Below are 27448 nucleotides of genomic sequence, written 5' to 3' on the forward strand. Positions count from 1 at the left end.
GGATGAAATTGTACAAAGACTTATTTTTAAGAGTGAATAGTAATGTCTTTGCCTCGCAAGCGGGATGAAGACGCATGAGGCAAGGTGAAAGTGGGTAAGGTGAGGTTTCGTCCAAGTACATGAGCATAGTAATAAATAGGAAATCAGAAGAGATTTTTATTTTTCTTTTATAAAAATAAGGATTAGGTGTAGGATTCACACGACATTGAATTTTAACGATTCGAACTGTCTATTTTTTAAATTGCACCTCATAGATCATCCTTCCAAAATATTAGCCAAAATGGAAATGTTTAAGACATCTAATTAAGTTCAAAGAAATTAACGAATATTTTGTTATATAAAAAAGAATAAAAATTTATCTTGATAATTAAATAGGCAAATGGTTTCAGATTGAGTTGAATTTGTGTAAAGATATCTATGAATTGAGACTTACAAAATAGAAAATTTAGATCGTTAAAATTCGATATTGAGTAAACCCCATACTTAGTCCTCATAAAAAATAAAAAATAAAAAAATAAAAAAATCCCTTTGCATCTCTTATATATAAAGCCAGAGCCCCAATTTGGGGTCACGACTTCGACAAAATTATTGGACCAAATTGCCCCTCAACCAAAAAAAATCCAAAAGCAGCTCAATATATAGATCAAATAATGCAGGGGTAATTTGGTAATAATAAAATATAATATAAATATAAGTGAGGAGAGATAAAAAAAAAAAAAAAAAAAAAAAGGATGAGTGAAAGATGATGGTGCCCCATGTGAAGGAGAAAGAAAAATATAATAAAAAATTAGGAAAACCATAAATATTGTATTCAAAACATTTTAAGAGACGTGTAATGCCGATTATAAAAAAGATCTTTCGTACGCGGATAATGATGTGATTAATAAGTTGTCAAATGATTATTTTTTTATTTTATTTTAACAAACGATATTATCTAGAAAGGGATGGGTTTAGCCTGGCTAGCAATAATGTAATTCAATCAGTTGTTTATTAAATATTATTTTCTTTATAAAAAAAGTTTTTTGCACGCGGATAATAATGTGATTAAATTAATTGTCAAATGATTGTTTTTTTTTTTAAACAAATGATATTATTTACACTAAGGGGATGAGGCGCGAGCTTAACCTCCCAATGAGTTAGCAATAATGTGATTCAATCAAATATTATTTTCTCTATTCTTAATGTAAATTCTATGGCAACCTATTTTATTATGTGAATTCAGCTGTTTTAATTGGTTTATGAGGGTTTCTTCTAGTATTGTCTAAAATTATTCATTTACTTCAAATATTTGACTTTTCTTTTGTTAATTTACACATATAAATAATTTAAAATATATAAATTACACGTAATAGACTGTGATTCAAAAAATACTTTCTCCGCATCTGAGCACGGCTAATCTAATAAATAAGCCAAATAGAAAAGGGGCAAAATCGAAGTAGATATACAAGAATACGACGCGGTTAGGGTTTGGCTCGTCACACAGTACAGGCAACAGAGATTGAGAGAGAGAGAGAGAGATTGAGGGAGAGAGATGGCAGGGAAGGAAGACTACCGTATATTCGTGGGAGGGTTGTCGTGGGACGTGACGGAGCGTCAGCTGGAGAGCGCTTTCCAACGCTTCGGCAAAGTTCTTGAAGCTCAGGTACCCTCAAATTTTTCCTAGCTAGTTCTTCGATGATTAATTTCCAATCAACGCGTAATTACATGTAAACCCTAATTGTTACCAATCCTATTACCTGTTAATTGTGTCAATTGAAAGAGGCATGCGTTTTTAGGCTTCAGCTGCTTTACTTTGCTTGCAAACTATTGGAAAGATATTATCCTTTTAATTTTTGGTCTGAATTATATTTGAATTTTTGGTTTTAAGAGGTGAAAAAAGTCCCAAAATTTTCAGTCAGTTTCAGGCTTTAATTTGACCCTATGTTTACATTTAGTTGATGTTTAGAAGGAAAACAGTCGAAATCTTTGTTGCAATAAATTAACTTTTTATCCTGCCTGCCCAAGATATTTGAAGTATAAATTGGTTGAACATTCTCGGAAGCTTTTGGTTTTGATGCAGGAAGTTCAGACAATGATGGTACATGGCTATAATGCATGTTCATTAATTGTTTGATTGATCCTGATTATCGATTTTCAGATCATGCTCTTTCCACGTGTTCAATGAGCTTGTTATGCCCAATTGTTTTTTGTATGAAGTGCCCTTCCTGAGCGAACACGAATGTAACAAATAAACTACTCACTGGGATATTTAATTGTCAGTTGTGCCATTCTGACCTCAGGATATCTTCGGTTGTACATTTATGAGGAGCGTTGATATTTAATTCTATGTGTGTAACTACGGTTACTTATGTTTATTTTGATTTTATCCTTTTCTTTTGATAGTTTTTGTTGTCCTCATTTTGTATTAATTCTCCTTTATTTGTTTTCATGTCTTTTTGGAATGACGGTTATGATCTTTTGGTGCTGTACGTGTATGGGTTTTCGTAGAGATATTTTTGTTTGAGTGATTGCATCGAGTTGCTGAAGCTTGATAAGATTTGTTGGGACTAGTTATAGCTGATGGTTAGAATAAATATCAAGGCAAGAAGTATAACACAAACAGATGGTATCTGGATGCGTGGAATTGAGTGCAAGGCAGCCCAGTAAATTGCTTGCTGGGTCTCATCTGCTGTATAGGAACAAAGATTTATTGGTGAAAAGATTTGTGGTTGGGATCCACAAGATTTATTGATGAGAAGATTTGTGGTTGTGATAGTCTTGGAAATTCGGAATATAAGTAAGGCTTTGAGGGTGGGCCCACTAATCATCAATTCACAAGATATGGAAACTTTGAGAAATTTATCTTTTTTGTAGGAGGTATGATTCTGTTCGGATTATGTGGCTCTGCAGCCTTAAGTCTGACATAGTCATTGTCTAAATCAGAGTTTTGTTGTCTCTTGTTAGTTGTTCTTCAGATGTGTCAAACTCTTGATGCCTGATCTTTTAGTTATGGTCCTCATGGAGGTCTGCCAGATATCAAATTCGAGCTTGATCGGATGAGGCTGCGAAGTATCAAGCTTAGTTACTTTATGTTTGATACAGTTAGTCTGAGTTAATCACTCTAAACTGCGTTTTTCTGGCAATGGGGTCCTCTCATCAGCTATTGTGGAGTGCTCATGAAGTCTGAGCCTTCTTTTCAGCCTTGTGAGTTGAATTTTGTTTGAACTAGTTCGAAACTTTTTTATGGAACTTTATTATTATTTATTTTGCGGGGACAAAGAGATTATGATCAATTTCATTGTCATGTTTTTGTGGGTCAATATGTTTATCTAGTGCATTATGAACTCAACCATCTACCTGGTAGAGTCATTTACATAGTCCACACTTTCAGTCTGGTCACATCACTTGCGGGCACATTCATGCAATCCATTCCGTGGATCTTATGAGACACATCATCAGGATCAGTAGCGTCTTTGCAGTTTCGGAAAAAGTGTTTAATTGAGGCTCAGTACTTTTGGGTTTGCATGTCAAGATGAATTCAGCAACATCAACACTGACCAGATATCGATGCTGCCAGTTCATCAGCAGTTCCAGTATTGATTTAAGATTTGATAACTTTGGTGGAGTAGTACTTTTGGCTACCTTGGAATCTGAAACTCCGAACCTGTTCAAGTTTGTAGTCAGGGTATATGGAGTAGGCATGGGCACACCTTTCTTTTTCTCTCTTTCCTCCTACCCATTGGCATTTCATCTTTAGGAACTGTGGTGGCGAGTTTTTAATAGGCGATCGTATGATAATTGCAGGTACTTAAAAGTTGTCGGAATATCTTCTATCAACAAAGGTTGACCGAATGTCTTCTATCAAAAAAGGTTGTCAGAACATGGATCTCCATGGCTCTAGGGTATCTTTTATGAGTTTAGTAGGTCTAAGTTTTCTGGTTGAATGGGATAATCAGCATTGTCATCAGTTCTGCTATTTTGAGCTGATAATTGGATGGAGCACCTTTGCTGTCTTTGACTGATTTTTGTGTTTTTTACGAAATTAATGAAACACTATGGGAACGAGTGATTATGGATCGAGTCGGGCATAGTCTGCAAAATGAACACAGTTTTTGAGGTATCTTTTTGTGCTCTATGTGGTTTGTTTTGAATAGTGGAAAGATCAAACATTGTGATTGCTGCCTTTGTCTGAGTGATCTGCATAGCTTTGTTTGGGGGAACATTGTTTTCGTGAATACAAGATGGATGCTTGCCTGGTGTCTTCGGTGTTATCCTAATTTCTGGCAGTCTTATGTTGGGATTAAAGATCATTGAGAAGTTAACCTTATCACAGATATACTGCTAGCACTGATGGCCATTTCAACTTGAATGTTTCTGTTTGAGAGTAGATACATTTGACTTTGTGGTGGGCTAGGTATCAGTTTATGCTGGATCTAATTTATTGGATTTTGTGGGAAGTCAAGATCAGAAGTGATGGATTCCTCTGTATTTATCAGAATTTTTTTCACATTGAAACACGGTTCAATCTGTTATCCATAATAACAAGGAGAAAGTAAGTTATCAACTTGTTAAATTTTAATTACCAGTTAGGATGCGTGTTAATATATATTGCTAATCCATATCTCATTCTTAAATTTTGCATTCATATTGTTTGTTCCCTGCCTATTAATTCTTCTTCCAGCTTCTCAGCAATTCAACCCTGGCTGGGTGATGCAAGTTGCTTTTAGTTTCTCGTTGTGGACTCCTGGGAGTAGTTGATAGATTACTGTCTCACTTTTGGTTAAAATGGATGAATTTCATTTATATGAAATGGCTAATGTGGTACTTTTATAGATCATGATGGAAAGAGATACAAACCGTCCCCGAGGATTTGGGTTTATTACATTTGGAGATCGGCGAGCAATGGAAGACGCAATCCGGGAGATGCATGGGCGGGAGCTTAGTGATCGCATAATCTCTGTGAACAAAGCTCAACCCAAAATGGGAGGGGGAGGAGCTGGAGAAGATTCTGACCATGGCTACAGAGGAGGTGGCTACTCATCTGGTGGCAGGAGAAACTATGGGGGAGGAGATAGACCTGTAGGACAAGATGAATGCTTCAAGTGTGGTCGACCAGGACATTGGGCTCGAGATTGCCCTTCAGCAGGAGGCGGAAGAGGCGGTGGAGGTTCGTTCTCATCACATTCTAGGTTTGGGGCTGGTGGCCGTGGGGATCGCTTTGGTGGAGACCGTGACCGCTACATGGATGACCGTTATGATGGAGGGCGCTATGGAGAGAGGGACCGTTTTGACAGCAGAGATGACAAATATGGTAGCCGTGATCGCTATGCTAGCGACAGGTATGAGTTACTGCTTAACCGCTTGTTCCTTTCTCTCACTTGTGATTGCTCTGAATAGTGGTAAACAAAATCCCTTTTACTCAACTTTCGCCACTTTTCCTTGCAGGTACCCAGCCGGTGATCGTTTTGCAAGTGACAGGTACGGTGGTTCTGATCGTTATCCTCAAAATGGTTATGGCAAAGATAGAGGGTATGATAGGGATGGTGGCGCAAGAGGAGGCGACAGGTATGCAAGTGGAGGGCCAGCTAGAGGCGATAATTACAGAAGCAGGCCTGGTCCTTATGACCGCCCTAGCAGGGGAGGCCGCCCATCTTCCTTTGACCGTTACTAAATGTTGCTGTTGGGTGATTCGGCTGTTTTCATGAGACTTGTAGCTGTTTTAGCTTATAATCTTTTAGGTTCTTGATGTGGGATGTTGAGATTGCAATTTTAATGTAGGATTGATGGATGATATGCATTTTAATTCAGTATTTTCCATTTGGGTTTTTACTGGCCTTAATTTCGTCCACCATCAATCATTTTAGTTCTTTCGTGAAAAAACTTTGTTAAATAAAAATACGTTACTTTTTGTCAAATCTCATTGTTTATTAAATTGAGGATATTTTTGTTATTTCGGTTCTTATTATATAAAGATTATTCACAAAATGATCAAAATAAAAGTGAAGGGTTATATCAACCCCCTTCTTTCCGATTGGCTGAGAACCAAAAGAATTAACATAAAAAGAAATTGAGGTCATTTTCAGGAAAATCGGCACTAGATATCTATTAAACACCAAGAACTCTTCTTTCTTTTGGTGTACACACCAAGAACTCTTTTATTGCACAAATTGACATATGGTTTTGCCTCCCGTCTCTCTCCTATTTCTTGTTGAGTTCCATACCTACGCTTCTGTTTTGAATATTTAATCCTGCGGACGTCAACATTTGTTTGAATCTTATGGTAATATTTGCAATTAAAGGTGTAATTTTTTTTTTTTCATCTCAACCAAATTCGAGAACGGAGGGGTGATTCAGTCGGAATAGTCAATGATCTCCGACTAAGAGAGAATGGGGTTGATTGGGGGGTGTGTTGAATCTGAATTGAACAACCTATATATCTCTAGGAAGGAGCATAAAATCATTAGTGTAGTTCTAAGAAAGAATGGTTTGATGAGTGCGCATCTTGAACCATCATTGTATAGGCGTATAGGAGATGAGTTCTCTATGGACATATGTCCATCATTGTGTTTGGAGGGAGATGAGCCTATTTTAGGTGTAGAGAGAATATGAGAGAGACATATTGATTAGAGAGATAAATGCCCAAGCTAGGGTATTTAAAGAGATCTTCAAAGTCCTTGTAGGGAGAGTAATCCTGATTAAATCAGGAGACTATGTAGGAAGAAATTTAGGATAAGATATCCAATCGTCCTAGGATTATGATTACGTTGCCTAATTCCCAAGATATTCTAATTTAACTTGAATTAGGGTTTAATTACTTGGGAGAAGTAATACAGTTTGCCAAATGCCTGTCTGACTAGTCAGCATGTTGGAATGGCTTACCCCGACTATGATTAGGAAGCCTGACTAATCCGATCGTCTGAATTTCATAAGTTATGGGCATTCCGGTCCTTCTTGCCACCCAAGAAGAAAATTTATCAATTCCAATCTTTTCCAAAATGGAAGATTAGAATAGAGATTTTTTTTTTTTTTTTTTTTTTTTTTTTGCATGTCAAACCCGTTCTAATTCACTCAAAATGAAATATCAATTTTTCTCTACCTTGAATATCTCTATTCATTCCAATCAAATTTTCTATACCAAACGAGGCAATCTACCACTAAATTTACCCAAACTACGGGAATGAAAATTCAAATTTAAGGCAGAGAATTTTCCTATTACTTGACTAAGGTCGTGCCTGCATGCACCTTACAATCTAAGTCCCTTTTACTTTAAGGGACTAAGCTTCCCACTGTGAGTAGGGCACGAAGTAGCAAAGTAATTGAGAAATTTTGTCTAACAATTGACAAACTCATAAATTTTAGGATTCTGATGTATAGCAATAGCAATACCGCATTTGAGGTTTATGGGACCAACCCCAAAGTCAAGAGGCAGCTTCTAGTAATAATAATATTATGTTATGTGATGTAATTAATTAAGATGTGATAAATTAGAGTAGTTTAGAATATCGGCATGTAGGTAATAGTTTTCTCTTTTATTTCTCTCTCACATGTGTAAACGCATCGACTAAGATATCAGCACATGTGTGTGTGTTTGGTTGCTACTTTTGCTGGCATGAGAGAGATGAATACTAGAAGAACAACTTACATGACAAGAGTACACCATGCATTATAATAAGAGCATGTGAACGAAAAATTTATACATATCTTTATTTTATTGGCACGGGAAGTCACAGTAACGGTGTGCCTGTGTCACATAAATTCTTCTCGGAAAGTAGAGATATGTAGCAATAGCGACATTGATGTTTGAACTATGCCTTATTGCAAAGCATGCAATTCTAATTTAGTTCTTGTAACTTTCATGTGTATGAATCTTCTGCTTGTATTTATGTTGAATGTAAGAGCTTGATGACGGACATACATCAATTAAATTTTCCTGTTGTCCCTATCCTACAAACTTTTTTATTCTCAATATGAAGGCGGCCAAAGTTCTGATACAAAGAGTAAGAGTCGAACTCTTTCGTTATATCCAAAAAGTATATAACATACATCTTTTTATTTAAATCTTTAAGTGAATGCCCATGCCAAGCGTTGTTGGTGGAATTGGATACAACGACTATTTTTAAAGAATATCAACCGTATATACAAGTCACCTTCCAAATCTTTTGCTTAGCAGTACTTGTATATGTACCTTTCTCCCTTAATTTTATTCAAAATCGATCAATTTGATAAATTAGAATATCATTAGGAGAAGTAAGCAGATATTGTCAGCCTGGGCCTCTAGCAACTTTGAATAGTAATCGTACAAGAGTAAGAATCCAATCTATCAAGATTATATATTGGATTATGTCCAGCATATAGTGATTAAGTTTCTTAATTACTGTGTTATCAATCATTGGTAGTTCATTTGGAATAATATAATTCGTTAAGGTAATTAATATGTTATGGTAATTTTTTCTTTTAACATATATTTGTTAGATATTGACATATCACGGAATGATCAAAATGTCTGAGGTGTGCAAATCGTGAACCACTTTTGTTGGTTTTCTAGTCAGGAATAAAGAGTTAAGCCAAATTCAGTAGAGACCGTTTTGGCTTAAAAACCGATAAAATTACATGTATGTACTTTGTTCATTTGGCCGACCCTTGTGCTAAATACAAGCAGGAACTGGGGAAATTTTTTAGCTTGACAACATTAGAGTACAGACAAGCAACATGTGATTAAAAAAAATAAACAGAGAGGCAAAATCAACTAACTTCAATACCATTTTGACAATTCTTTCTTATTGATAAGACCAAATTTAGAAGAGGGTTCCTCTCTTTCCTATCTTGAACAAGAAAATTTATGTTTTTCTGTGAACGGTAAAATTGATATGTTTCATTTTAGAATTATACTAGACAAAACACATATATGTATTGTAATTTAAATAAAATAATAATAGGATAATACTTACATACCCCTATTACAGGGATGAGTTCATTCCCCTAGTTACTCATGACATGCATCTTCACCTTGCATACCCCTCTTATTATTTTCTTTCCAAATTTGCAATTCACTCATTTACTTGAAATTATTTTATTCTAGGTCAAATAAGTGTTTGTTGTCACTACTCTACTTTTGTTTTTCATTTTTTAATTGCTCTCACACACTCCCTTTGCATCTATCTATTGAAACCTCCGATCCACCAACTTCTTCACTACAACAAACTTGTGAGAGACTGCTGGTGCAGTTCAGAGGGATTAAAAAACCATGTTGGTTTCTGGACCTGGTGGAGGATGGGAGTGGAGTAACACCAAAACCCTAACCCTCCAAGTCCTTAATGGGCGGTGGTTCACGGTGTTTGCTTCCCTCTTAATCATGTCAGCCTCTGGCGCCACCTACATGTTTGGTCTTTACTCCAGTGACATCAAATCTGTGCTGGGATATGACCAAAGTACCCTCAATCTTCTCAGCTTGTTCAAGGACTTCGGGTCCAATGTTGGTGTCCTTTCTGGTCTGATTAACGAGGTCACACCCCCATGGGTGGTCCTATCAGTGGGTGGGATCCTCAATTTTTTTGGTTACTTCATGATTTGGATGGCCGTGACCAAAAAAATTGCTAAGCCTCAAGTTTGGCACATGTGCATGTATATTTGTATGGGTGCAACTTCTCAGTCTTTTGCCAATACTGGATCACTTATCACAAGTGTCAAGAACTTCCCGGAGAGCCGCGGCTCCGTTTTGGGGTTCTTGAAGGGATATGCTGGCCTAAGTGGTGCTATATTCACACAGTTATACTCTGCTTTTTATTATGACGACACCAAGGATTTGATTTTGTTGATTGGGTGGCTTCCTACTGCCGTTTCTTTTGTTTCTCTTAGAACAATTCGGATTATGAAGGTCATTAGGCATCCCAATGAGCTCAAAGTGTTTTATAATATGCTTTATATCTCACTTGGGCTTGCTGGATTTTTAATGGTTATGATTATAATCCAGAAGAATGTTCATTTCACTCAAGGTGAGTACGGTGCTAGTGCTGCCATGGTTATTTTCTTGCTTGTCCTCCCACTTGCTGTGGTTGTTTTTGAGGAATTTAAGATCTTGGAAGGCAAGAAGCTCGAGTTGAATGGCGGTTCGGACTTGAAAATAGTTACTGAAAAGCCAAAATCAGAAGAAGTTAGCTTTACATCTGATCTGTCACGGTCCAAGGAAGCGCTCGCCACCACTACCACAGGGACTGAACCGTCATGCTGGAAAACTATGTTTAGGCCACCAGATAGAGGTGAGGACTACACCATACTCCAAGCACTTTTCAGCATTGACATGCTTATTCTTTTCGTAGCATGCATTTGTGGTGTTGGAGGCGCATTTACAGCAATAGACAACTTGGGTCAGATTGGAGCTTCTTTAGGGTACCCTAAACACAGCATAAGCACTTTCGTGTCACTAGTCAGCATATGGAATTATTTGGGTCGGGTGGTGTCGGGTTTCGGCTCCGAAATCTTGTTAAAAAGATACAAATTCCCTCGTCCTCTAATGCTAACCCTAACCCTCTTGCTCTCTTGTGCTGGTCACCTTCTAATTGCCTTGAATGTCAAAAATGGTCTCTACGTAGCCTCCGTGATAATAGGGTTTTGTTTAGGTGCCCTGTGGCCTCTACTTTTCGCCATAATTTCTGAGCTTTTCGGCCTCAAATACTACTCGACTTTGTTCAATTTTGGGGCATGCGCTAGCCCGGTTGGACTATACTTGCTCAATGTGAGACTCGCCGGGCACATATATGACAAAGAAGCCAATAAGCAGCTTGCAGCAAAAGGGCTTGTGAGAGAAGCAGGTGAGGAGTTGACTTGCGTTGGGGGAGAGTGCTTCAAATTGTCCTTCATCGTGATTGCAGCAGTTACATTATTTGGCACATTTGTGTCGCTGATTTTGGTGATGAGAACGAGAAAGTTTTACCAAAGTGACATATACAAGAAGTTCAGAGAGAAAACAGAAGCGGCTGAGGGAGAGATGGCCATGGCTGATGAAAATGGTGTCAAACCATTGGCAACCAATGGAAGATCATAGAGATTTACATGCCATAAAGTAGAGGTAAATAGGGTAAAAAAAGAGTAAAAAAATAATATGTGTATATATATATATATATATATATATATATATATATATATATATATATATATATATATATATATAGACTTGTATGATTTGTAATATTGGAATTTAGTGTGGGATAATCTTGTTTTTTCATTTTTTTTTACATCATTAAATTATAATGGCAAAGATTATACAGTTTGCTTTCCCAATTTATCCAACTAGTTTGTAATATAAGGATGCGTTTGTTGCACCGGACTATTTCGAACTAGACTAGCTTCAGGGACTAACCTGGACTGGCTTAGACTAGATTAAGCTGGACTAATTTAGTGAAGCGTTTGATGCAGTGTCAGACTAAGAAGCCGGATAGTGAAAGTAGTATGGTCCACAGTTTGGTGTTTGCAAATTATTGTTCAATTTTAATTTCTTTCAACCACGAACTAATATTGTACGATTAACAAGAATTAATCCAATATTATACAAAAAAATGAACTCTATTGAAGCAAAAACTTTCAACGACTCAAATTGATAGGCAAATAGAACCAAATTTGCAGTTTAGAAGATGAATGAGCCTTGTATAAGACTTATTGAACATTGGTTACAGACTCCAAATCTTCATCAGCAGTATACATTACAACCAATATGAGCAATTGTTACCGATTGCACACAAAAGTCAGAGATCCTTGAAAATGGACAGGTGCATGCATAACAGCTTCCAGTGCATCAGTCTTGGTGGCATAGGTCTCGTCTGCAAGGATCACAGGCCTCCTAGAAGACACAGTGCTCAAGCTTACCACCTGAGAGTTCGTAGTGCATCAGTCTTTGTGGCATAGGTCTTGTCTGCAAGGCATAGGTTTCATTCAGCCGTTTGATCTTCTTAATGACATCGCGGTGCCACTCCCTCATGTTGTGATACATATTGAGCCCTGCCACATTCATCAAATAAGGCTCTTCCAAAGTGTTTTGTGATCTCAGAAGTGACCCAAATGCATTGACACCCTTTTCGCCCATGGCTTTGTCTGAAAGCTTAAGATACCTCAAGACACATCCGTCCAGGGCCAAAGAAAATACCTTCGTGACTTGAAGAGCTTGTTCTTCTGACCTTCCTGCAGTATCAAAAACACTTTCACGGATAACAGTAGCTTTCTCATATTGCATCACTTGTAGTAGACAAGAAAAATGCACTACATGATTGATGAAGTGCAGCTGTGGGATAAAAATTGGAGGGTACATGTCACAACAGTTCTCCTGGTGCTTGGAACAGAGTAGCACCCCTAGAATTTTAGCCTCCCGGATCCCATCCATTCCATAATTCACCCCTAGTTATGCAAAAGTGAGAGCATTACAGCCATGTTATGAAAAAAAGGGGTCATTCGATCGAAGAGGTTTCCTGCAGCATCCTCACTTTGTCTCTTAGCTATTTCATCAAAAAGTGTAGATGCACACAAATCCTTCTTCACAAACTTACCCACAAGATACCAATTAACCCATCCCAAAATATGATAACATCAAATTTCTAGCAAAACGAAAGCAGGGAATGAAGAAAAAAATCACTTCAACTTACAAAAACTTATCAATCAATTCATAAAAGGAAAAATAGCAGATAAATTGGAAACAAATGGGTAGCATGTTTTGTCTTGTGCATCCCATGGAGTTTACAATCAGGACAATCGGGAAAAATAGCGGATAAATTGAAAACAAATGGGTAACATCAAATTTCTAGCGACTTACTTAGCTGGCAATCATCCCCAGGGAGTTTACAATCAAGACAGCAACCATCAAATGCCATCCTACAAATCCCACATGTTTCGTCTTGTGCATCCCATGTCCATGAAGCGACAGCGTGCCACCTGCAAGTCCAAAGGGATAAAAGTTAGAGCTCCAAAGTAGATGAAATAAAACATATGCCAGAAAAAAAAAAAGGGCACATCAAATTTACACTTAGACACATTCACACATGCAGCAATTGATTATTTCCAATTGATTAATGAACATAAAAGATAGAAAAGAGGTAAAAAGGACATACTCTGTTTAAAATCCCCAGCAGATATTCGCAAAGAGAGAAGGGTCAAGAGAAAATAGTTACGATAAAATGCATAATACGTCCATTTCCCATCAAAGATGTTTCAAGTTAAAACAAGATCACTGAGCAAATGGGATTGTCAAATTATCACGATCGTTGTTAAAAAGATAATCGCACTGAATCATAAACAGGGGGAGCATATGCTAGAGATTCATGACTTACATAATAGATATTGATCTTGTGATCGCCATTCTTAACATTAGACTACACTTAAGGTAGTAAAACTCTACAGCTCATTAACTATTCATACTTCCAGAGGATGACAAATCATAGAAATTCAATATCGTCAAGCTGAAATTCATTCCACCACGATTAGATGCAACAGTTTGAAGACGGGAAAAAAAAGAGCATTACAAAAGCTATTTCTAAATGGTATAAACTAGTAAATTTGAAAGAAAGAACAAAATCAAAATCATAGGAATTCGAAACTATCAAGCCAAAATTCAGTCTACCATATGATTAAATGCAACAAAGTTAATATCTGGGAATAAAAAGTATAGAAAATTACATGAGCTAGTTGCCTATGGTATATAAACTAGAGTAGTTTGAAAGAAAGAATAGAAGAACATAAACACAGTGAGAAGGATACGCAAGATGTTGACTTTCATCTTCTCCTCCTGCAACTGCAAAACCCCAAAACCCTACATTTCAGAGCAATGAATCAGAAAAAATCCCCAATATTCCCAGAATTTCAGTAATTTCAAATTCGATATTTCGATTAACTGATTGTAAAACCCCAAATCTACCTACCCAATACAAACTCCTCGATCAAAATTCAAGGGAGATCGCAAACTGAACCCTCTGGGGACTGAAAAGTGTGGCAAATCACTGCAAAAGTCCGATTCTAATTCCGATTCCGGTTCCCATCTCGAATCGAGGTCTTTGTTCATGATTTAGGGTTGGGGAGGGGAGAGAGGGAGAGAACGCGAGCAGAGAGTGATCAAAGGGATTAGCTAGTTCGCGACGTCTCTCGCTAAGACTGTCTAGCACGGTTCTTAGTCGAGGCGAGTTCGCTTACTCTCACCAAACAAGCATTAAATAACATAGAAGTTGATAATTAAATTATTACTGAACCGTTGATGAACGAGATCATTTTTTATTGGTAATATATCATTTAGTTTGTAAATTTGTTAGAGAGGAGAGGAGAGGAGAGTAGAGGACGCGAGTAGAGGGCGAAGGGATTAGCTAGTCCCATGATTCGCGAAGTCTCTCGCTAAAACCGTCTAGCACGGTCCTTAGTGGAGGCGAGTCCGCTTACTCCCACTAAAGCTAGTCTTGTGAAGTAACAAACACTAAATGATATGAAAGTTGATAATTAGATTATTACTGAACCGTTGATGAACGAGATTATTTTCTATTGGTAATATATTATTTAGTTCGTAAATTTGTCTACAGCTACAAGTGTTTGTCCATTCGTTATGGTCCCCAACATGAGGGAAGACCATTTACGGAACTATTGTTTCTTATTCATTGACCAAATCATCTTATTTACGAAACTTCTACGGATAGACACTTGGTTACAAAATTTTAATGAAAATAGATTTGAAATTAATGACACTAAATCAACAACTATAAATGAAATAGTACTGCTTTTAGTGATCAAAATATACCACGAATTTCATATTTATTAAAAGCTTGCAACCAATTACGAATTCAAAGAAAATTAAAGATGTAACCAAGCCCGTTCCGGATTCAACAAAGTATGCCACTAATGCAACTGCATTTTTCTTTGGGCCCCTGACATATCCAAAACAACTTAAAACATTAATCTGAGGTTGGTGGCTAGATGTACACAAAACGAGTCAACTTGTCCTTTTGTGTCTCTAGCTATATATCCCATTTTTCCAGCTAACAGAGATTGAGATTCCAATATAATTTATAACAAATGGATACCTGACGACGTATTTTTTGTTTGTTTTCATAATTTCTTTCTTGTTGAACGTTGAAATGAACATATTCAAAGATTCCAAATCTGTCTGCATTCATTGGGGGTTCGGTTAATTTCCATCATTATTCTGTTTGTTGCTAAAGGTCAATGTAATTAAGCAATGCATGTGTGCATGTGTGATTTCTCGGTAAATACATAAACCTAATCCCAAATTGTGTGTATATTAATAAGTTTTGTTGCTACCAAACTTACCTTATCTTAGAGAAAATTTTCAGTGTGCTGAAAATAATGTCTGATACATTAAGATGTCGTAATACAATTGATTGAATTTTTTTTTTTTTTTTTTTTTTTAAGTTTTCAATCAATTATATCCTTATACTTAATGTCCAAACTCTGTTCCCGATGAATTTAAAAAATTCTCCTTATCTTGATTTGATTTACACGACCATGTGCTTATAGTAAACAGTGCATGCAAAAGTTAAACGCATTGGGTTTTATTACAAATTGAAGAAAAAGAAAAGGGGAAACCAAACTGATGAAATTTCAATGAAGGGTCGACAGCTTGACATGCAACAATGGTGGGATATCCACAAGCTCGATTTTGGTTTCGATTTCATATTAAAATCGTACCGAATCAAACCATGCCCATTGACACACCCCGACCCAGAAAGTCCACTTGAACCTGAATCGAGCTGTGCTGGCCGACACCTGGAAGGTGACGAAGCCATAAAATGTGATAGTGTATAAAAAGTGAATAAATTTGAATCTAAAAGTGTCTAAGTACCAAAGTGCACTGTGAGTGGGAGCGAACCCATTTCACACGCGATGTCAGAGCATAGGTAAGGTACAGTAGTGCGGGTAAAAATCATACCCTCAGAAATATCCATCAATACTAAGATTCGCCACAGATTCTTGTCGATACAAACTCAGCAGCTAAAACCTAGAGGGCACCAAACAGAAGGTGTGAGTAAGCAATAAAACCAAACTTCCCAAAGTTATTACCTCTCTAAAAGTAATGCCCCTAAATGTAAAACTCGTATCGTTTTCCATAAGACAGTACAACGTGTATACATATATCCAAACCATACTCAGAAATGACCAAAACCACGGTTTACCATCAACTCCACCATACATTAATAAGTATGCCAAATGAACTAAATCAATACAAAGGGATATATCAGTCAGAGTCATCTAAAATGACATGTACAACTTATCCATATCTCATCAATCATGGCTAGCATATAAGTCGGAGTCATCTATAGTGACCTGTACGACTTATCCATATCTCAATCTCATCAATCATGGCTAGCATACAGGTCGGAGTCACCTATAGTGACCTGTACGACTTATCCATATCTCAATCTCATCAATCATGGCTAGCATATAAGTCGGAGTCACCTATAGTGACCTGTATGACTTATCCAGCATATAAGTCGGAGTCACCTATAGTGACCTGTACGACTTATCCATATCTCAATCTCATCAATCATGGCTAGCATATAAGTCGGAGTCACCTATAGTGACCTGTACGACTTATCCATATCTCAATCTCATCAATCATGGCTAGCCAATAGCTCAATAAGTATACCTGCACACGAGTCGGAACCACCTAAAGTGGTCTGTACGACAGGACTGGGTGTAAATAAATACGCTCAAGTGCTACGATCACGTGAAGACTGGGCGAATAATCGCGGGTCACCTACGAGTCGGAACCACCTAAAGTGGTCTGTACGACAGGACTGTGCACCTACCTTGAATCCAAGGTGAGCGTAAAGTGCGGGAGGTGAACATCACGTGAAGGACTGTGCCCTGGCCACGGGCGGGAGCATTAACACCAGGGTGCAGGTTTAGGAGCTATACTATATCTCAACACAATCGTACTCACTACCATCACTAACAACAACATGTACTCACCTGAAGCTTACCTGGGTGTCCTGCGTCCACCTTTGCACTTGAAAGCATTCCCAATAATTATATGCAAGTAATATACATATGGATATACCATGATGCAATCTAATACTCAACCATGTCGTAACATTTTCAATTATACACAATACAGTGAGAAGTGTACGATCAATAACGCCCTACACCCAAACTACTTATTTTCAGGGATAATTATCCTTAACAACCCAATTAACACTAATTAACCAACTAATTCACAAAACTAAAACTTGCCTTTACCAAATTTCCTTCGCATTACTCAATTTCCCAAATAAGGCTTTTGTCTCCAATATATTATGGCTTCATCTAACGTCTCGTTAGACTGCCTACGTACCCTAAACAGGGATCAAGCCATTCGTAGTTCATATAGTACTTCGAGCATTCACAATAATTATATATGAAAGTAATATGTCTAATCAATTTAAAAGTGTCGATAGAACTCTCAACCATATGTACGATAAAAAGGAAAAGATCCACTCACCTGAAGTCCACGCTATGATTCTCTAGCGCACACATCGAGGCGTTCTGAATGATTGGTCCATGTGACCAATCATCAAATCACATCTCAGAAATCTTATCCGAAGAATACGTAATTCACATAAAACAGAACCTCAACGACATTCTAAAATAGTTTGAGACTCATTGACCACAAGTCAACCATCGATCAAAGATCGACGGTAGGGTTTACAACCCTGTATAACTTGACCCAGAAGATCCGCATATCAGATTTTCAATCCGCAACTCCCAACGATCCACAATATGTTTCTAGAATAACATATTAAAATTTCATTACGATCCAACGGTCAGATCTCCGCCAATTGCCCAAAACAAGTGGCCGTGAACATTTATTTTACTAACTTACAAATCCAATTCAGGAAGATCCGTAAGTCGGATTCCCGATCCATAAATTCATATGATCTTTAAATATTACGTATTATAATGTATCCAATTTTGGTGACGATCCAACGGTCGGATCATCGATTCACATTTTTATCAAGTAACGTATCGTAACGAATTTAGGTTCCAACTATCAACTTACGTCATTCAAATGACAAAAATGAATTCAAGACATTTGACATAGCCTAAAAATAGCATTGGCGGCCCACTGGCCACGCACCGCCTCACGCACCACCGCGGGTGGCGGTCGGCCGCCCCGACTCGCCGGAAAATCCAACTATTTCCAAAAATTCTCAAACTTCACAGAAATGAAGATCTCAGTGAGTGGAGCAACTTTCATACCTGCCACGAAGTCCAAAAGTGGACGGAAGATGGTCAAATCTGCCCACAAAGCCGGCGGGTGCCTAAAACTTCCCGACGTTGATTCGTCGTCTACGGTGGTCCAACGGGGTCAAGGTTGGTTGGGTTTTGCTCCTGGGATGATGGGATACAAAGGACAAGTGGTGGCATCGGCCATTGCTTTGCGGATTTGCCGGAAAATCGAAAAGGGTGGCCGGAGCACCATTGATTTTCGTCAACTTTCGTGGCCTCAAACCGCCCCATACCATGGTTAATCAAGGTGGTTCTTGGGTGGGTTTTTTAGAGGGGAGTGAGAGCTTCAAGATGGTGGTGGTGGCATCCAAAAACCCCACCGGAGTTGGCCGGAATCGGCCTTGGAAGATGGACCCGCGGTGGGTGCGGGTGGACGGAAACCACCTCCGTTTTTTTTTTTTTTTTTTTTTTTTTTTTTTTTTTTTTTTTTTTTCCCTCCATTTCTGATTTTGGGCTTCCCCGGGATTTAATTTAAATAAACACTAAGCCTTGAATAACCAATTTCGAACGTCCGTAACTATACCGTTATAATCCGGACTCGCAAACGGCTTTCGCCTATACATTCGTACCAAAGAGTACTACGAGGGTATGCTTAAAGAATAAGTCCCACATCTCTCAAGTCGATGGTCAACGGAAGTCAAAGTCCGTACCTCTAGGGCAATTTCGTAAATTCACGCTTTTAAAATAAAATAAAAACGTAAAATTTGGAACGGGTTGTCACACCCATCCTTACTCTTTCTCATTCACTTATGGCTATTTTCTGCTCGGCTAATTTAAAAGACGAAACCGCCCATTTTGTTTCTGATATATTTGCTACATATATTTGTTTTCGTTCTATTTCTTTTCATCCATTCGACTAAACCAAGTACACTATTAGTGATTAATTAATAAGCTCTTGGAGAGGACAAAAACAAAAAGAAATCAAGTTTCGAAGGCTTTTATTTAAGTGGTTAGATGTTACCTCAGTTTTGGGAATGTATCTGTATTTTCCACAGTAATGACTTTTTCCAGCTAATGCCTAATAGTGGATTACAAGAATTCCACACATTTAAATCCAAATTAAATAAAAATACATAGCAACGTCAAAGATGTGGTCCTGTCTGTGGAACATCAAATTCACATATCACATCAATAGTTAGTAGTAGTAGACTAGTAGTTCATAGATATTAATGATCTTTCTGATTTCTTGGGGTCTGCTCAACTTCTCACTTGATGAACAGTTGTGATTTCAACCAAAAATGCCATAAACAACTCTGCTCAAAGCTCGAGCTCTGCAGCCATCCGCGAACGACAACGTACGCCTTCGATCATCTTCGTTTGCAGCTGCCGCTGTCACCTCAAGGCTGCCTGGCTTCCAACAAGTTGGGTAAACTCATCACTCTTTGGCCTTGGTGTTTAGAGTTAAATTCAAACGAATAATTCACTACGATAGTATGATAAAAGCTAATTTTGGTGTAGTGAGTAGAAGATGAATTGCTCCTTTGAGAAAACTTAACTATCATATTCTTCCTAAATTGCGGAGACCAGAATGAACTAATTTTCTTCATGTCTAATCTTTTTTACTTCTGTAAAAATGAAAGTTCATTCACTTATACCTTGAATATAGTGTTTTATTCATTTCAATCCAATTCTAGACACAAAACAGACCTTTAATAATGCGCTATATTATTATTTTTTTGGTTTATTTTTTTATCGGAATTATTTCTCTTGTTTTAAAGTAGTATTTATGTAGATCATGACTTATACCTAATTTATTTTGCATATATTTATTGAAGATGTCCTTGTATGTATCTGTTATCTACGACGTTATTCATGTATTTGAACTACACAGGACTACCAAGTTATGAGTAGCCAAAAACTCTACTAAGAACAAATTGCTAAGCAATTTTCATTGGAAAGCTTATTTTGAATTTCCAATCCATGGCATACATTAGAAATGGAAATTTGCCTTTCATTTTTAATATATAATTCTTTCCAAGTACTAGTGGATGGTGATAAGAAGCCATAATGATGTGATATGATGATTTTGTACAAGTTTTTTGTGCTAACGCATATTATAATTCTGAATAAAAACAGGGTTTTCTTTTGAGGAGGCAAAGTAAGCGAAGAGGCTTAGAGAATGGAGGTTCATGACAATAGCGGTAGTGGTAATGGTGTGAGAACTTGGACAGATATGAAAGGCTTCGCCGTCCAAGTAATCACTGGCCGGTGGCTCATGTTGTTTGCCTCATTCCTAATGATGGCTAGTGCCGGTGCAAGCTACATGTTTGGCCTCTACTCAAACGACATCAAGTCTGTCCTTGGCTACAGCCAATCCACCCTCAACACCATCAGTTTCTTCAAGGATTTGGGGGCCAACATCGGCATCTTTTCCGGCCTAGTCAACGAGGTCACGCCGCCATGGGTGGTCTTATCAATTGGTGCAGCATTCAACTTTTTCGGATACTTCATGATATGGCTAGCCGTGGCCCAAAAAATTGCCAAACCTCAAGTTTGGCACATGTGCTTGTACATCACAATGGGGGCAAATTCACATACTTTCATCAACACCGGAGCTCTAGTCACGTGTGTCAAAAACTTCCCAAGAAACCGCGGCCTCTTAATCGGGCTTTTGGAAGGCTACACAGGCCTAAGTGCAGCTGTAATTGCACAGATATACCATGCTTTGTATGGTAATGACACAAAGTCCTTCACTTTGTTTGTGGCATGGCTTCCCTCAGCTATTTCTTTGATATTTCTTCGTACCATTCGGATAATGAAGGTTATACCGCAGAAGAAATATTCCAAGGTACTACAAAAATTCTTTTTTATTTCACTTGGACTGGCAGGGTACTTACTGATCATAATCATAGTAGAGCAAAAGGTGAAATTCACACAATTTGAGTACGGTGGGAGTGCAGCTGTTGTGCTTTTCTTGCTTTTTCTCCCACTTGCTGTCGTAGTTGCAGAAGAGTACACTTCTTGGAGGACTAAGACATCTTTAAGTACCATAAACATCGAAATTTCATCACCAGATTCACCACCTGTGGATCAAATAATTGTAAGCCAAAACAAGGAAATGTTGAAGGTAAAAAAGCTTTCTTGTTGGGAAAATATATTTAGTCCACCGGAGATCGGACAAGACTATACAATCCTCCAAGCAATATTCAGCATTGAGATGTTAACTTTATTTTTAACCACATTGTGTGGCCTTGGAGGCATGCTAACACTGATGGACAATTTGGGCCAGATTGGAACTGCATTAGGCTACTCTTTGGAAAGCATAACCACTTTTGTTTCGCTCGCAAGCATATGGATTTACCTTGGAGAAGTCATGTTGGGTTTTCTCTCAGAAGTCCTTATCACAAAATACAAAATCCCTAGGCCTCTTATGTTCACTGTGTCCCTCTTGGTGTCCTGCATTGGCCACCTTCTCATTGCTTTCAACGTCCCAAATGGTCTCTACGTAGCTTCAATAATCACAGGGTTTTGCTTCGGTGGACAATGGCCGTTGATTTTTGCAATCACTTCCGAGGTTTTTGGGCTTAAGCATTGCTCTACTTTGAACAATGTTGGGGTGATGGCTTGCCCACTTGGTTCATATTTGCTTAATGTGAAAGTCGCAGGCTATCTTTATGATAAGGAGGCAGAGAAGCAACTGAAAGCTTTAGGGTTGGAGAGGAAGCCCGGGGAGGGATTAAATTGTACTGGAGGACAATGCTACAAATTGCCCTTCCTTATAATCACCGGTGCGACAATTCTTGGTGTGTTTTTTTCCCTCATTTTGGTGCTTAGGACTTGGAAGTTTTATAACAGTGACATTTATAAGAAGTTCAAAGATGAGTCGAGGGCGGTTGAATCTGACGAGGTGGTGGTGACAAACCGGAATGTTGGATTAGTATCGAAGCCGGAAACTGAGACTGATGTAAGAAGTCCTAGAAACAACCCAGATATTCGGAGGTGAAAGGTGGCTAGGTACAAGTTCTTAGTTAAACACAATTAGGTTTTAAATTTTAGTTAATTTCCTCTGTCATTGTAATATTATGTATAATTTTTTCTTGAACCAGATTATGATATCTCTAATAATTCAGGAACCTAATATTCCTGAACCAAAATGGAAATTGACACTACTTTCATCGGTTTTCTCTGTTTAAACCTAATATTCAATCCTGGTACAGAAATATTGCAGAATGATGCAAGCTAGTGATAGAAAAATGATGTCAGCTACTGTGGCAACAAAGTTGCATACAACTGAAGATATATCATCTTCTATAGCACTACCTCATTGCTTGATCTTTATCACGTGGTGAGTGCTACAAGAATATAAATATGGGAGGATATATCCCGCCCAGACTTCCCCGCAACTGTGGCACTAGGGTTACAAATTAAGTGGTGCAACTGATGCAGAAACTATAGTGGTTGACTGGTAAAGCTAATGCAGAAACTCCAACGGTTGACATTGAAGTAGTAAAGATTGAGTTGTGCCCCTGACTACAGAAATTATTTGTAACGCTGAGTTTGTGAAGAATATTTTGCCAATCATCCTAAAGTAATGGTGATGCTCATCATTCTATTTATTATTGTTAAATGAGTTCAAATTTCAAGACCTGTTTAATGAATAAACATAAATCTTAAAGTTTAAATTCATCCAATAATAACTCTTAAATTTCAAGTAGACGGACCGAGTGCCCACTCCAACAACATCGATATTGTCCCCACTTGGCCACCTATCCGTCAGATGTGGGGTTTTAATATAAAAGGTTTCGGTGTTAGTTAGAGTAGGATAATTCTATTTAAAGGGCTTGTTCTCAAGTCTTCTGGTCGATGTGGGATAAATAGGGCATCACGTGAAATTCCACACATCGGCAACCACGTAGAGTCAAGCCGGGGCTTACCCGGCCGCGTGGGGCCAATGGGGACCCACCCATTTACGTGGCATCTCTTGGCCTATGTGGAGCCAAGTCGGGGCTCACTCATTAGTGTGGGGTCAAAGGGGACCCATCTGTTCACGTGGTAGTACGGGCCCGTTCCCTGGCTCGGGTACCATCTTAAATTTCAGGTAGACGGGCCAAGAGCCCACTCCAACAACACTGATACTGTTCCCACTTGGCCACCTGCTCAATCTATCAGGTATGAGGTTTTAATACACAAGGCCTCCATGTTAATTAGAGTTAGGTAATTCTATTTAAAAAGCTTGTTCTCAAGTCTTCTAACCGATGTGGGACAGAAAAATTCTAACAATAACAAGTAGGGTTGTAAACGCTACCCCTTCCCTTGAAGGTGGTGGCAAAAAATCACCCGAATTTGTGTACCGAATGGAGAGCCATCATGACTAAAATTAAAGTGATCAAAAAGAGGAACTTATTGCTCATAAAGGAGATTGCAAAATTTCATGTGTTCAATCATTTAGAACGGATTTGGATCCTCTCCTGAGCCTAAGGTAAGGATCCTCTTGATCAAGGAGTGTGAGCTGTAAGATTTTTATCTAACAGTTATAATTGTGTACCGAATGGAGAGCCATCATGACTAAAATTAAAGTGATCAAAAAGAGGAACTTAGTGCTCATAAAGGAGACTGCAAAATTCCATGTGTTCAATCATTTAGAACGGATTTGGATCATCTCCTGAGTTAAAGGTAAGGATCCTCTTGATTCTTGATCAAGGAGTGTGAGCTGTTAGATTTTCATCCAACAGTTATAATTATTATAATTTTAAAGAAACATCCCTATTTATAGTCATTAGATGAAAATCCAATAACCCACACTCCTTGATCAGAAGAATCTTCACCTTGGACTCAGGAGACCATCCAAATCCATTTTGAGCCACTCCTGATTGTGAACAGATAAAAAGTTCCAAGTTGCCAACTGTAAACAAATTAAAAAAAGGCAATATGCGACCAATGATGTTAAAGGTCTACTGGCAAATTAGAGAGAGATATATATATATATTTTTTTAAGAGTTCGAAATTATTACAATAATTTAAAAATTCAAGACTCAGTTCACTAGGATACTGGATCACATGGGTAGATATTTTATAGAAAAGACTCTCAAAAGTGGGACTCTCTATGGAATCTTTACCACCTCATGTGTTTTGCACAATGTTTTATACTATTGACACAGGAATAAACGTCACACTACGAGTTGTTAGGAAGTCTATAAAGAGTCTAACTTTAAAAAAAATCTTCTTAGTATTTCTCTATTTTATATTAAATGGCAGTGCCATGTTAATTAATCTTTCCACTTATGGACTGGAATTGCTAATCACACTTTCTAGTTCACATTTTCTTTTTCCTTGAATGGAACGTAACGCATGTGATAATGTAAAGAAATGTCAAGATTTATTGCAAGTGATTATAAAAAAAAAAATTGGTTTACTCATATATTACAGTATGTTATTCCTTCATTATTGGTGGCGTGAGTGGTCCTGGAACTTGGTATCTGCATCTTAATATATTCTTACAGATTCATTTACTCAACATAATTAATTTTTTAGGAGATCAAACTGAACTTTTCCCCTTTTGATATTATGATGACGTTTTCCAAGTATCTTTTCATTATTGTGAAGGTCTACCATATTTGTGGAAAAAATAAAAAGAAAAAGAAAAAGATACTTAATCCTTAAAATTAAGGGTATGTTTTATAACTATTTTTTTTTTCTTTCAGTTTCAATCGAAAAATTAAAAACTTATTTGATAATGATTTTCAGTTAAAAAAAAAATTGAAAAAATAAAACTTTGAAAACTCACCAAACTAACTTTTTCATTTCATTTCTCAAAAAAAAAAAAAAAAAAAAAAAAATTTAAACGGCAATTACATCTTACTTATTGACTTCAAATAAGATGGGAACTAACACAGTTCTCCTGTGCCTCTCTCTCTCCCCATTTCAATCTTATATATCTGTATCAAGCCAAAGTTACGTACTACTGATCATCAAAGACAAAAGAAATGGAGGTGCGCAGTTGTGCGGACATGAAGGGCCTTGTCCTCCAAGTCCTCAAAGGAAGATGGCTCATGATTTTTGCTTCATTCCTAATGATGGTCACTGCGGGAGCAAGCTACATGTTCGGCCTCTATTCCAATGACATCAAGTCCGTCCTCGGCTATGACCAAACGACACTCAACTTAATCAGCTTCTTCAAGGACTTAGGAGGCAACATTGGCATCTTTTCCGGCCTAATCAACGAGGTCACACTGCCTTGGGTGGCCTTATCAATCGGTGCAGTCCTAAACTTTTTCGGACACTTCATGATTTGGCTTGCTGTTACACAAAAAATCCCCAAACCAAAAGTTTGGCACATGTGCATGTACATCTCTATAGGGTCAAATTCACATACTTTCACCAACACTGGAGCTCTTGTCACCTGTGTTAAGAACTTCCCCGAAAGCCGAGGCGTTGTGTTAGGCCTTTTGAAAAGTTATACCGGTATAAGTGCAGCTGTGATTGCACAGCTCTACCATGCTGCCTACGGCGATGACACAAAGTCTTTCACTTTATTGGTGGCTTGGCTTCCTACCGCAATCTCTTTCGCTTTCATTGGAACCATTCGGATCATGAAGGTTAGTCGCCGCCCGAATGAGCTCAAAGCTTTCTATAATTTCCTTTATATTTCACTTGCCCTAGCAGCATTTTTGCTGATTATAATTATAGTTGAGAAAAGTTATAGGTTTAATCAAAGAGAGTATGTTGGAAGTGCAACTGTTGTGCTTTTTTTGCTCTTTTTACCACTTGGTGTGGTAATTATGGAAGAATATAAAGTCTGGAAGAGCAAGAGAGATTTAAACCAAGAAACCATTTCCTCTCCAACCCCACAGTTATCATTTACTGTCCCATACAAAAAAGTTTCACCCTGGAACAAGAACATTTTTACCGCACCAGAAATTGGCGAGGACTTCACTATTTTGCAAGCACTTTTCAGCATTGAAATGCTGACTTTACTGTTGGCAACAGTCTGTGGCCTTGGAGGCACATTGACCATGATGGACAACTTGGGGCAGATTGGAACTTCCTTCGGATACCCTTTACGCAGCATCCGATACTTTGTGTCCCTTACAAGCATATGGAATTATTTAGGGCAAATATCCGCTGGTATAGGCTCCGAAATCTTCATCACAAAGTACAAATGGCCTCGGCCTCTCATCTTCACTGCAATCCTCTTGCTCTCATGTGTCGGTCATCTTCTAATCGCGTTCAACATACCGTATGGTCTCTATGTTGCCTCAGTTGTAACCGGTTTCTGTTTTGGTGCTCACTGGCCGCTAATTTTTACCGTAATTTCGGAGCTTTTTGGCCTCAAATATTACTCAACTTTGTACAATTTCGGAGGGCTGGCAAGCCCAATAGGGTTATATTTGCTCAATGTGAGGGTCGCAGGGCACTTGTATGACATGGAGGCTAAGAAGCAAATGGTAGCTTTAGGGCTAAGGAGGAAGGCTGGGGAGGAGCTGAATTGTGTTGGGGGGCAGTGCTTCAAATTGTCCTTCATTATAATTGCAGTGGTGACATTTCTGGGGGCACTTGTTTCTTTGGTTTTGGTGGTTAGGACAAGGAAGTTTTATAAGAGTGATATTTATAAGAAGTTTAGGGGCGAGGTGAGCGTGGCTGATGAGACAGAAATTGTGGTTGCTAAGAATGGTGTGGGAGCAGCAGAAGCGAAATTTGTAATTGTGTAATTTGTAATATTGTGGGTGCAATAATATAAGCAATTAATAAACTTATAGCATTACTTACTATATCACTCGGACGCGTGTGGCAATTGGAATTTTTTATTTTATTATTTATTTTTCTGTTTGACAATCTATTATTTGTTGTTGTTGTTATTGTTTTGTTTTGTTTTTTTTTTTTTTTTTTAAATTTAATTATACATATTTTAGTTATTATTATTTACTACATTTTAAAAAATAATAAACTTACTATCCATCTTACCTGGATTTTTTTTTTTGTAAATCTTTTGTTTTTTTGAAATCCTAATGGGAGGAAAGGGTAGTTTGAATATTATAAAAGCTTCACCCCTTTTATTTTCTTCCTTTATATATATAGATGTAGAATTAATTTAATTATAAGTGGGGAGTAACTTGGTGAAGTACTTTTTTTCCCTTCTTTTTGGAGGTTTTTAATGAGGTTTCCCTTGCCCTCCCAAATTACATGTACTATGTTATTTTTACAAAAATAAAAATTCTAGTTTCGATAAAAATTAAAAAAAAATAAAAAAAAGGATGTAGAATTGATATGCATTTATTATTATTTC

At 37.7% G+C, this 27448-nt stretch overlaps 5 protein-coding genes across 8 annotated transcripts; 4 read left to right on the forward strand and 1 right to left on the reverse strand.

Annotated features, from left to right (window-relative positions):
- Positions 1 to 1347: 1347 nt before the first annotated feature.
- On the forward strand, positions 1348 to 5818 carry ATRZ-1C (RNA-binding (RRM/RBD/RNP motifs) family protein with retrovirus zinc finger-like domain-containing protein). 3 transcript variants are annotated; one of them, XM_088695748.1, is made up of 6 exons: positions 1423 to 1642; positions 2488 to 2856; positions 2944 to 3183; positions 3313 to 4531; positions 4813 to 5318; positions 5425 to 5818. In XM_088695748.1, exons 5-6 carry the CDS (start codon positions 4816 to 4818, stop codon positions 5648 to 5650), a joined length of 729 nt encoding a protein of 242 aa, XP_088551874.1. In that variant the 5' UTR covers positions 1423 to 1642; positions 2488 to 2856; positions 2944 to 3183; positions 3313 to 4531; positions 4813 to 4815; the 3' UTR covers positions 5651 to 5818. The 3 variants fall into 3 exon arrangements, with proteins under 3 accessions (XP_068315858.2, XP_088551874.1, XP_088551871.1); XM_088695745.1 differs by having other exon boundaries at positions 2944 to 4531; XM_068459757.2 differs by lacking the exons at positions 2488 to 2856; positions 2944 to 3183; positions 3313 to 4531 and having other exon boundaries at positions 1348 to 1642.
- A 3322-nt stretch (positions 5819 to 9140) lies between these two features.
- LOC137719509 (protein NUCLEAR FUSION DEFECTIVE 4-like) lies at positions 9141 to 11105 on the forward strand. Its single transcript, XM_068458554.2, has one exon. It carries the CDS (start codon positions 9224 to 9226, stop codon positions 11018 to 11020), a length of 1797 nt encoding a protein of 598 aa, XP_068314655.2. The 5' UTR covers positions 9141 to 9223; the 3' UTR covers positions 11021 to 11105.
- Positions 11106 to 11541: 436 nt separating this feature from the next.
- LOC137720303 (uncharacterized) lies at positions 11542 to 14017 on the reverse strand. Its single transcript, XM_088696523.1, has 4 exons — positions 13885 to 14017; positions 13717 to 13768; positions 12776 to 12894; positions 11542 to 12363 (listed from the first exon to the last, which is right to left on the reverse strand). Exons 1-4 carry the CDS (start codon positions 14015 to 14017, stop codon positions 11813 to 11815), a joined length of 855 nt encoding a protein of 284 aa, XP_088552649.1. The 3' UTR covers positions 11542 to 11812.
- Positions 14018 to 19302: 5285 nt separating this feature from the next.
- Positions 19303 to 22359, forward strand: LOC137720757 (protein NUCLEAR FUSION DEFECTIVE 4). Of its 2 annotated transcripts, none has more exons than XM_068459873.2 (2): positions 19303 to 19586; positions 20302 to 22359. In XM_068459873.2, the coding sequence occupies exon 2, from the start codon at positions 20345 to 20347 to the stop codon at positions 22166 to 22168; it is 1824 nt and encodes a 607-aa protein (XP_068315974.2). In that variant the 5' UTR covers positions 19303 to 19586; positions 20302 to 20344; the 3' UTR covers positions 22169 to 22359. The 2 variants fall into 2 exon arrangements, with proteins under 2 accessions (XP_068315974.2, XP_068315973.2); XM_068459872.2 differs by having other exon boundaries at positions 19312 to 19591.
- A 2720-nt stretch (positions 22360 to 25079) lies between these two features.
- LOC137719751 (protein NUCLEAR FUSION DEFECTIVE 4-like) lies at positions 25080 to 26997 on the forward strand. The gene has a single exon (XM_068458780.2). It carries the CDS (start codon positions 25149 to 25151, stop codon positions 26871 to 26873), a length of 1725 nt encoding a protein of 574 aa, XP_068314881.2. The 5' UTR covers positions 25080 to 25148; the 3' UTR covers positions 26874 to 26997.
- Positions 26998 to 27448: the final 451 nt, after the last annotated feature.

The sequence above is a fragment of the Pyrus communis genome, chromosome 1 (assembly GCF_041283825.1).
Source record: "Pyrus communis isolate YQ-2024b chromosome 1, ASM4128382v1, whole genome shotgun sequence".
NCBI lineage: Eukaryota > Viridiplantae > Streptophyta > Magnoliopsida > Rosales > Rosaceae > Pyrus > Pyrus communis.

Excerpts from the sequence above, each read along its gene's own strand:
- ATRZ-1C (XM_068459757.2), top strand. The coding sequence starts at position 1,532 with ATGGCAGGGAAGGAAGACTACCGTATATTCGTGGGAGGGTTGTCGTGG. Across the intron at positions 1,643-4,812 it reads GCAAAGTTCTTGAAGCTCAG|ATCATGATGGAAAGAGATAC; the intron begins GTACCCTCAAAT and ends GTACTTTTATAG. Across the intron at positions 5,319-5,424 it reads GATCGCTATGCTAGCGACAG|GTACCCAGCCGGTGATCGTT; the intron begins GTATGAGTTACT and ends TTTTCCTTGCAG.
- LOC137719509 (XM_068458554.2), top strand. The coding sequence starts at position 9,224 with ATGTTGGTTTCTGGACCTGGTGGAGGATGGGAGTGGAGTAACACCAAA.
- LOC137720303 (XM_088696523.1), bottom strand. The coding sequence starts at position 14,017 with ATGAACAAAGACCTCGATTCGAGATGGGAACCGGAATCGGAATTAGAA. Across the intron at positions 12,895-13,716 it reads GATGAAAGTCAACATCTTGC|GTGGCACGCTGTCGCTTCAT; the intron begins GTATCCTTCTCA and ends TTGGACTTGCAG. Across the intron at positions 12,364-12,775 it reads TGGGGATGATTGCCAGCTAA|GGGTGAATTATGGAATGGAT; the intron begins GTAAGTCGCTAG and ends TTGCATAACTAG.
- LOC137720757 (XM_068459873.2), top strand. The coding sequence starts at position 20,345 with ATGGAGGTTCATGACAATAGCGGTAGTGGTAATGGTGTGAGAACTTGG.
- LOC137719751 (XM_068458780.2), top strand. The coding sequence starts at position 25,149 with ATGGAGGTGCGCAGTTGTGCGGACATGAAGGGCCTTGTCCTCCAAGTC.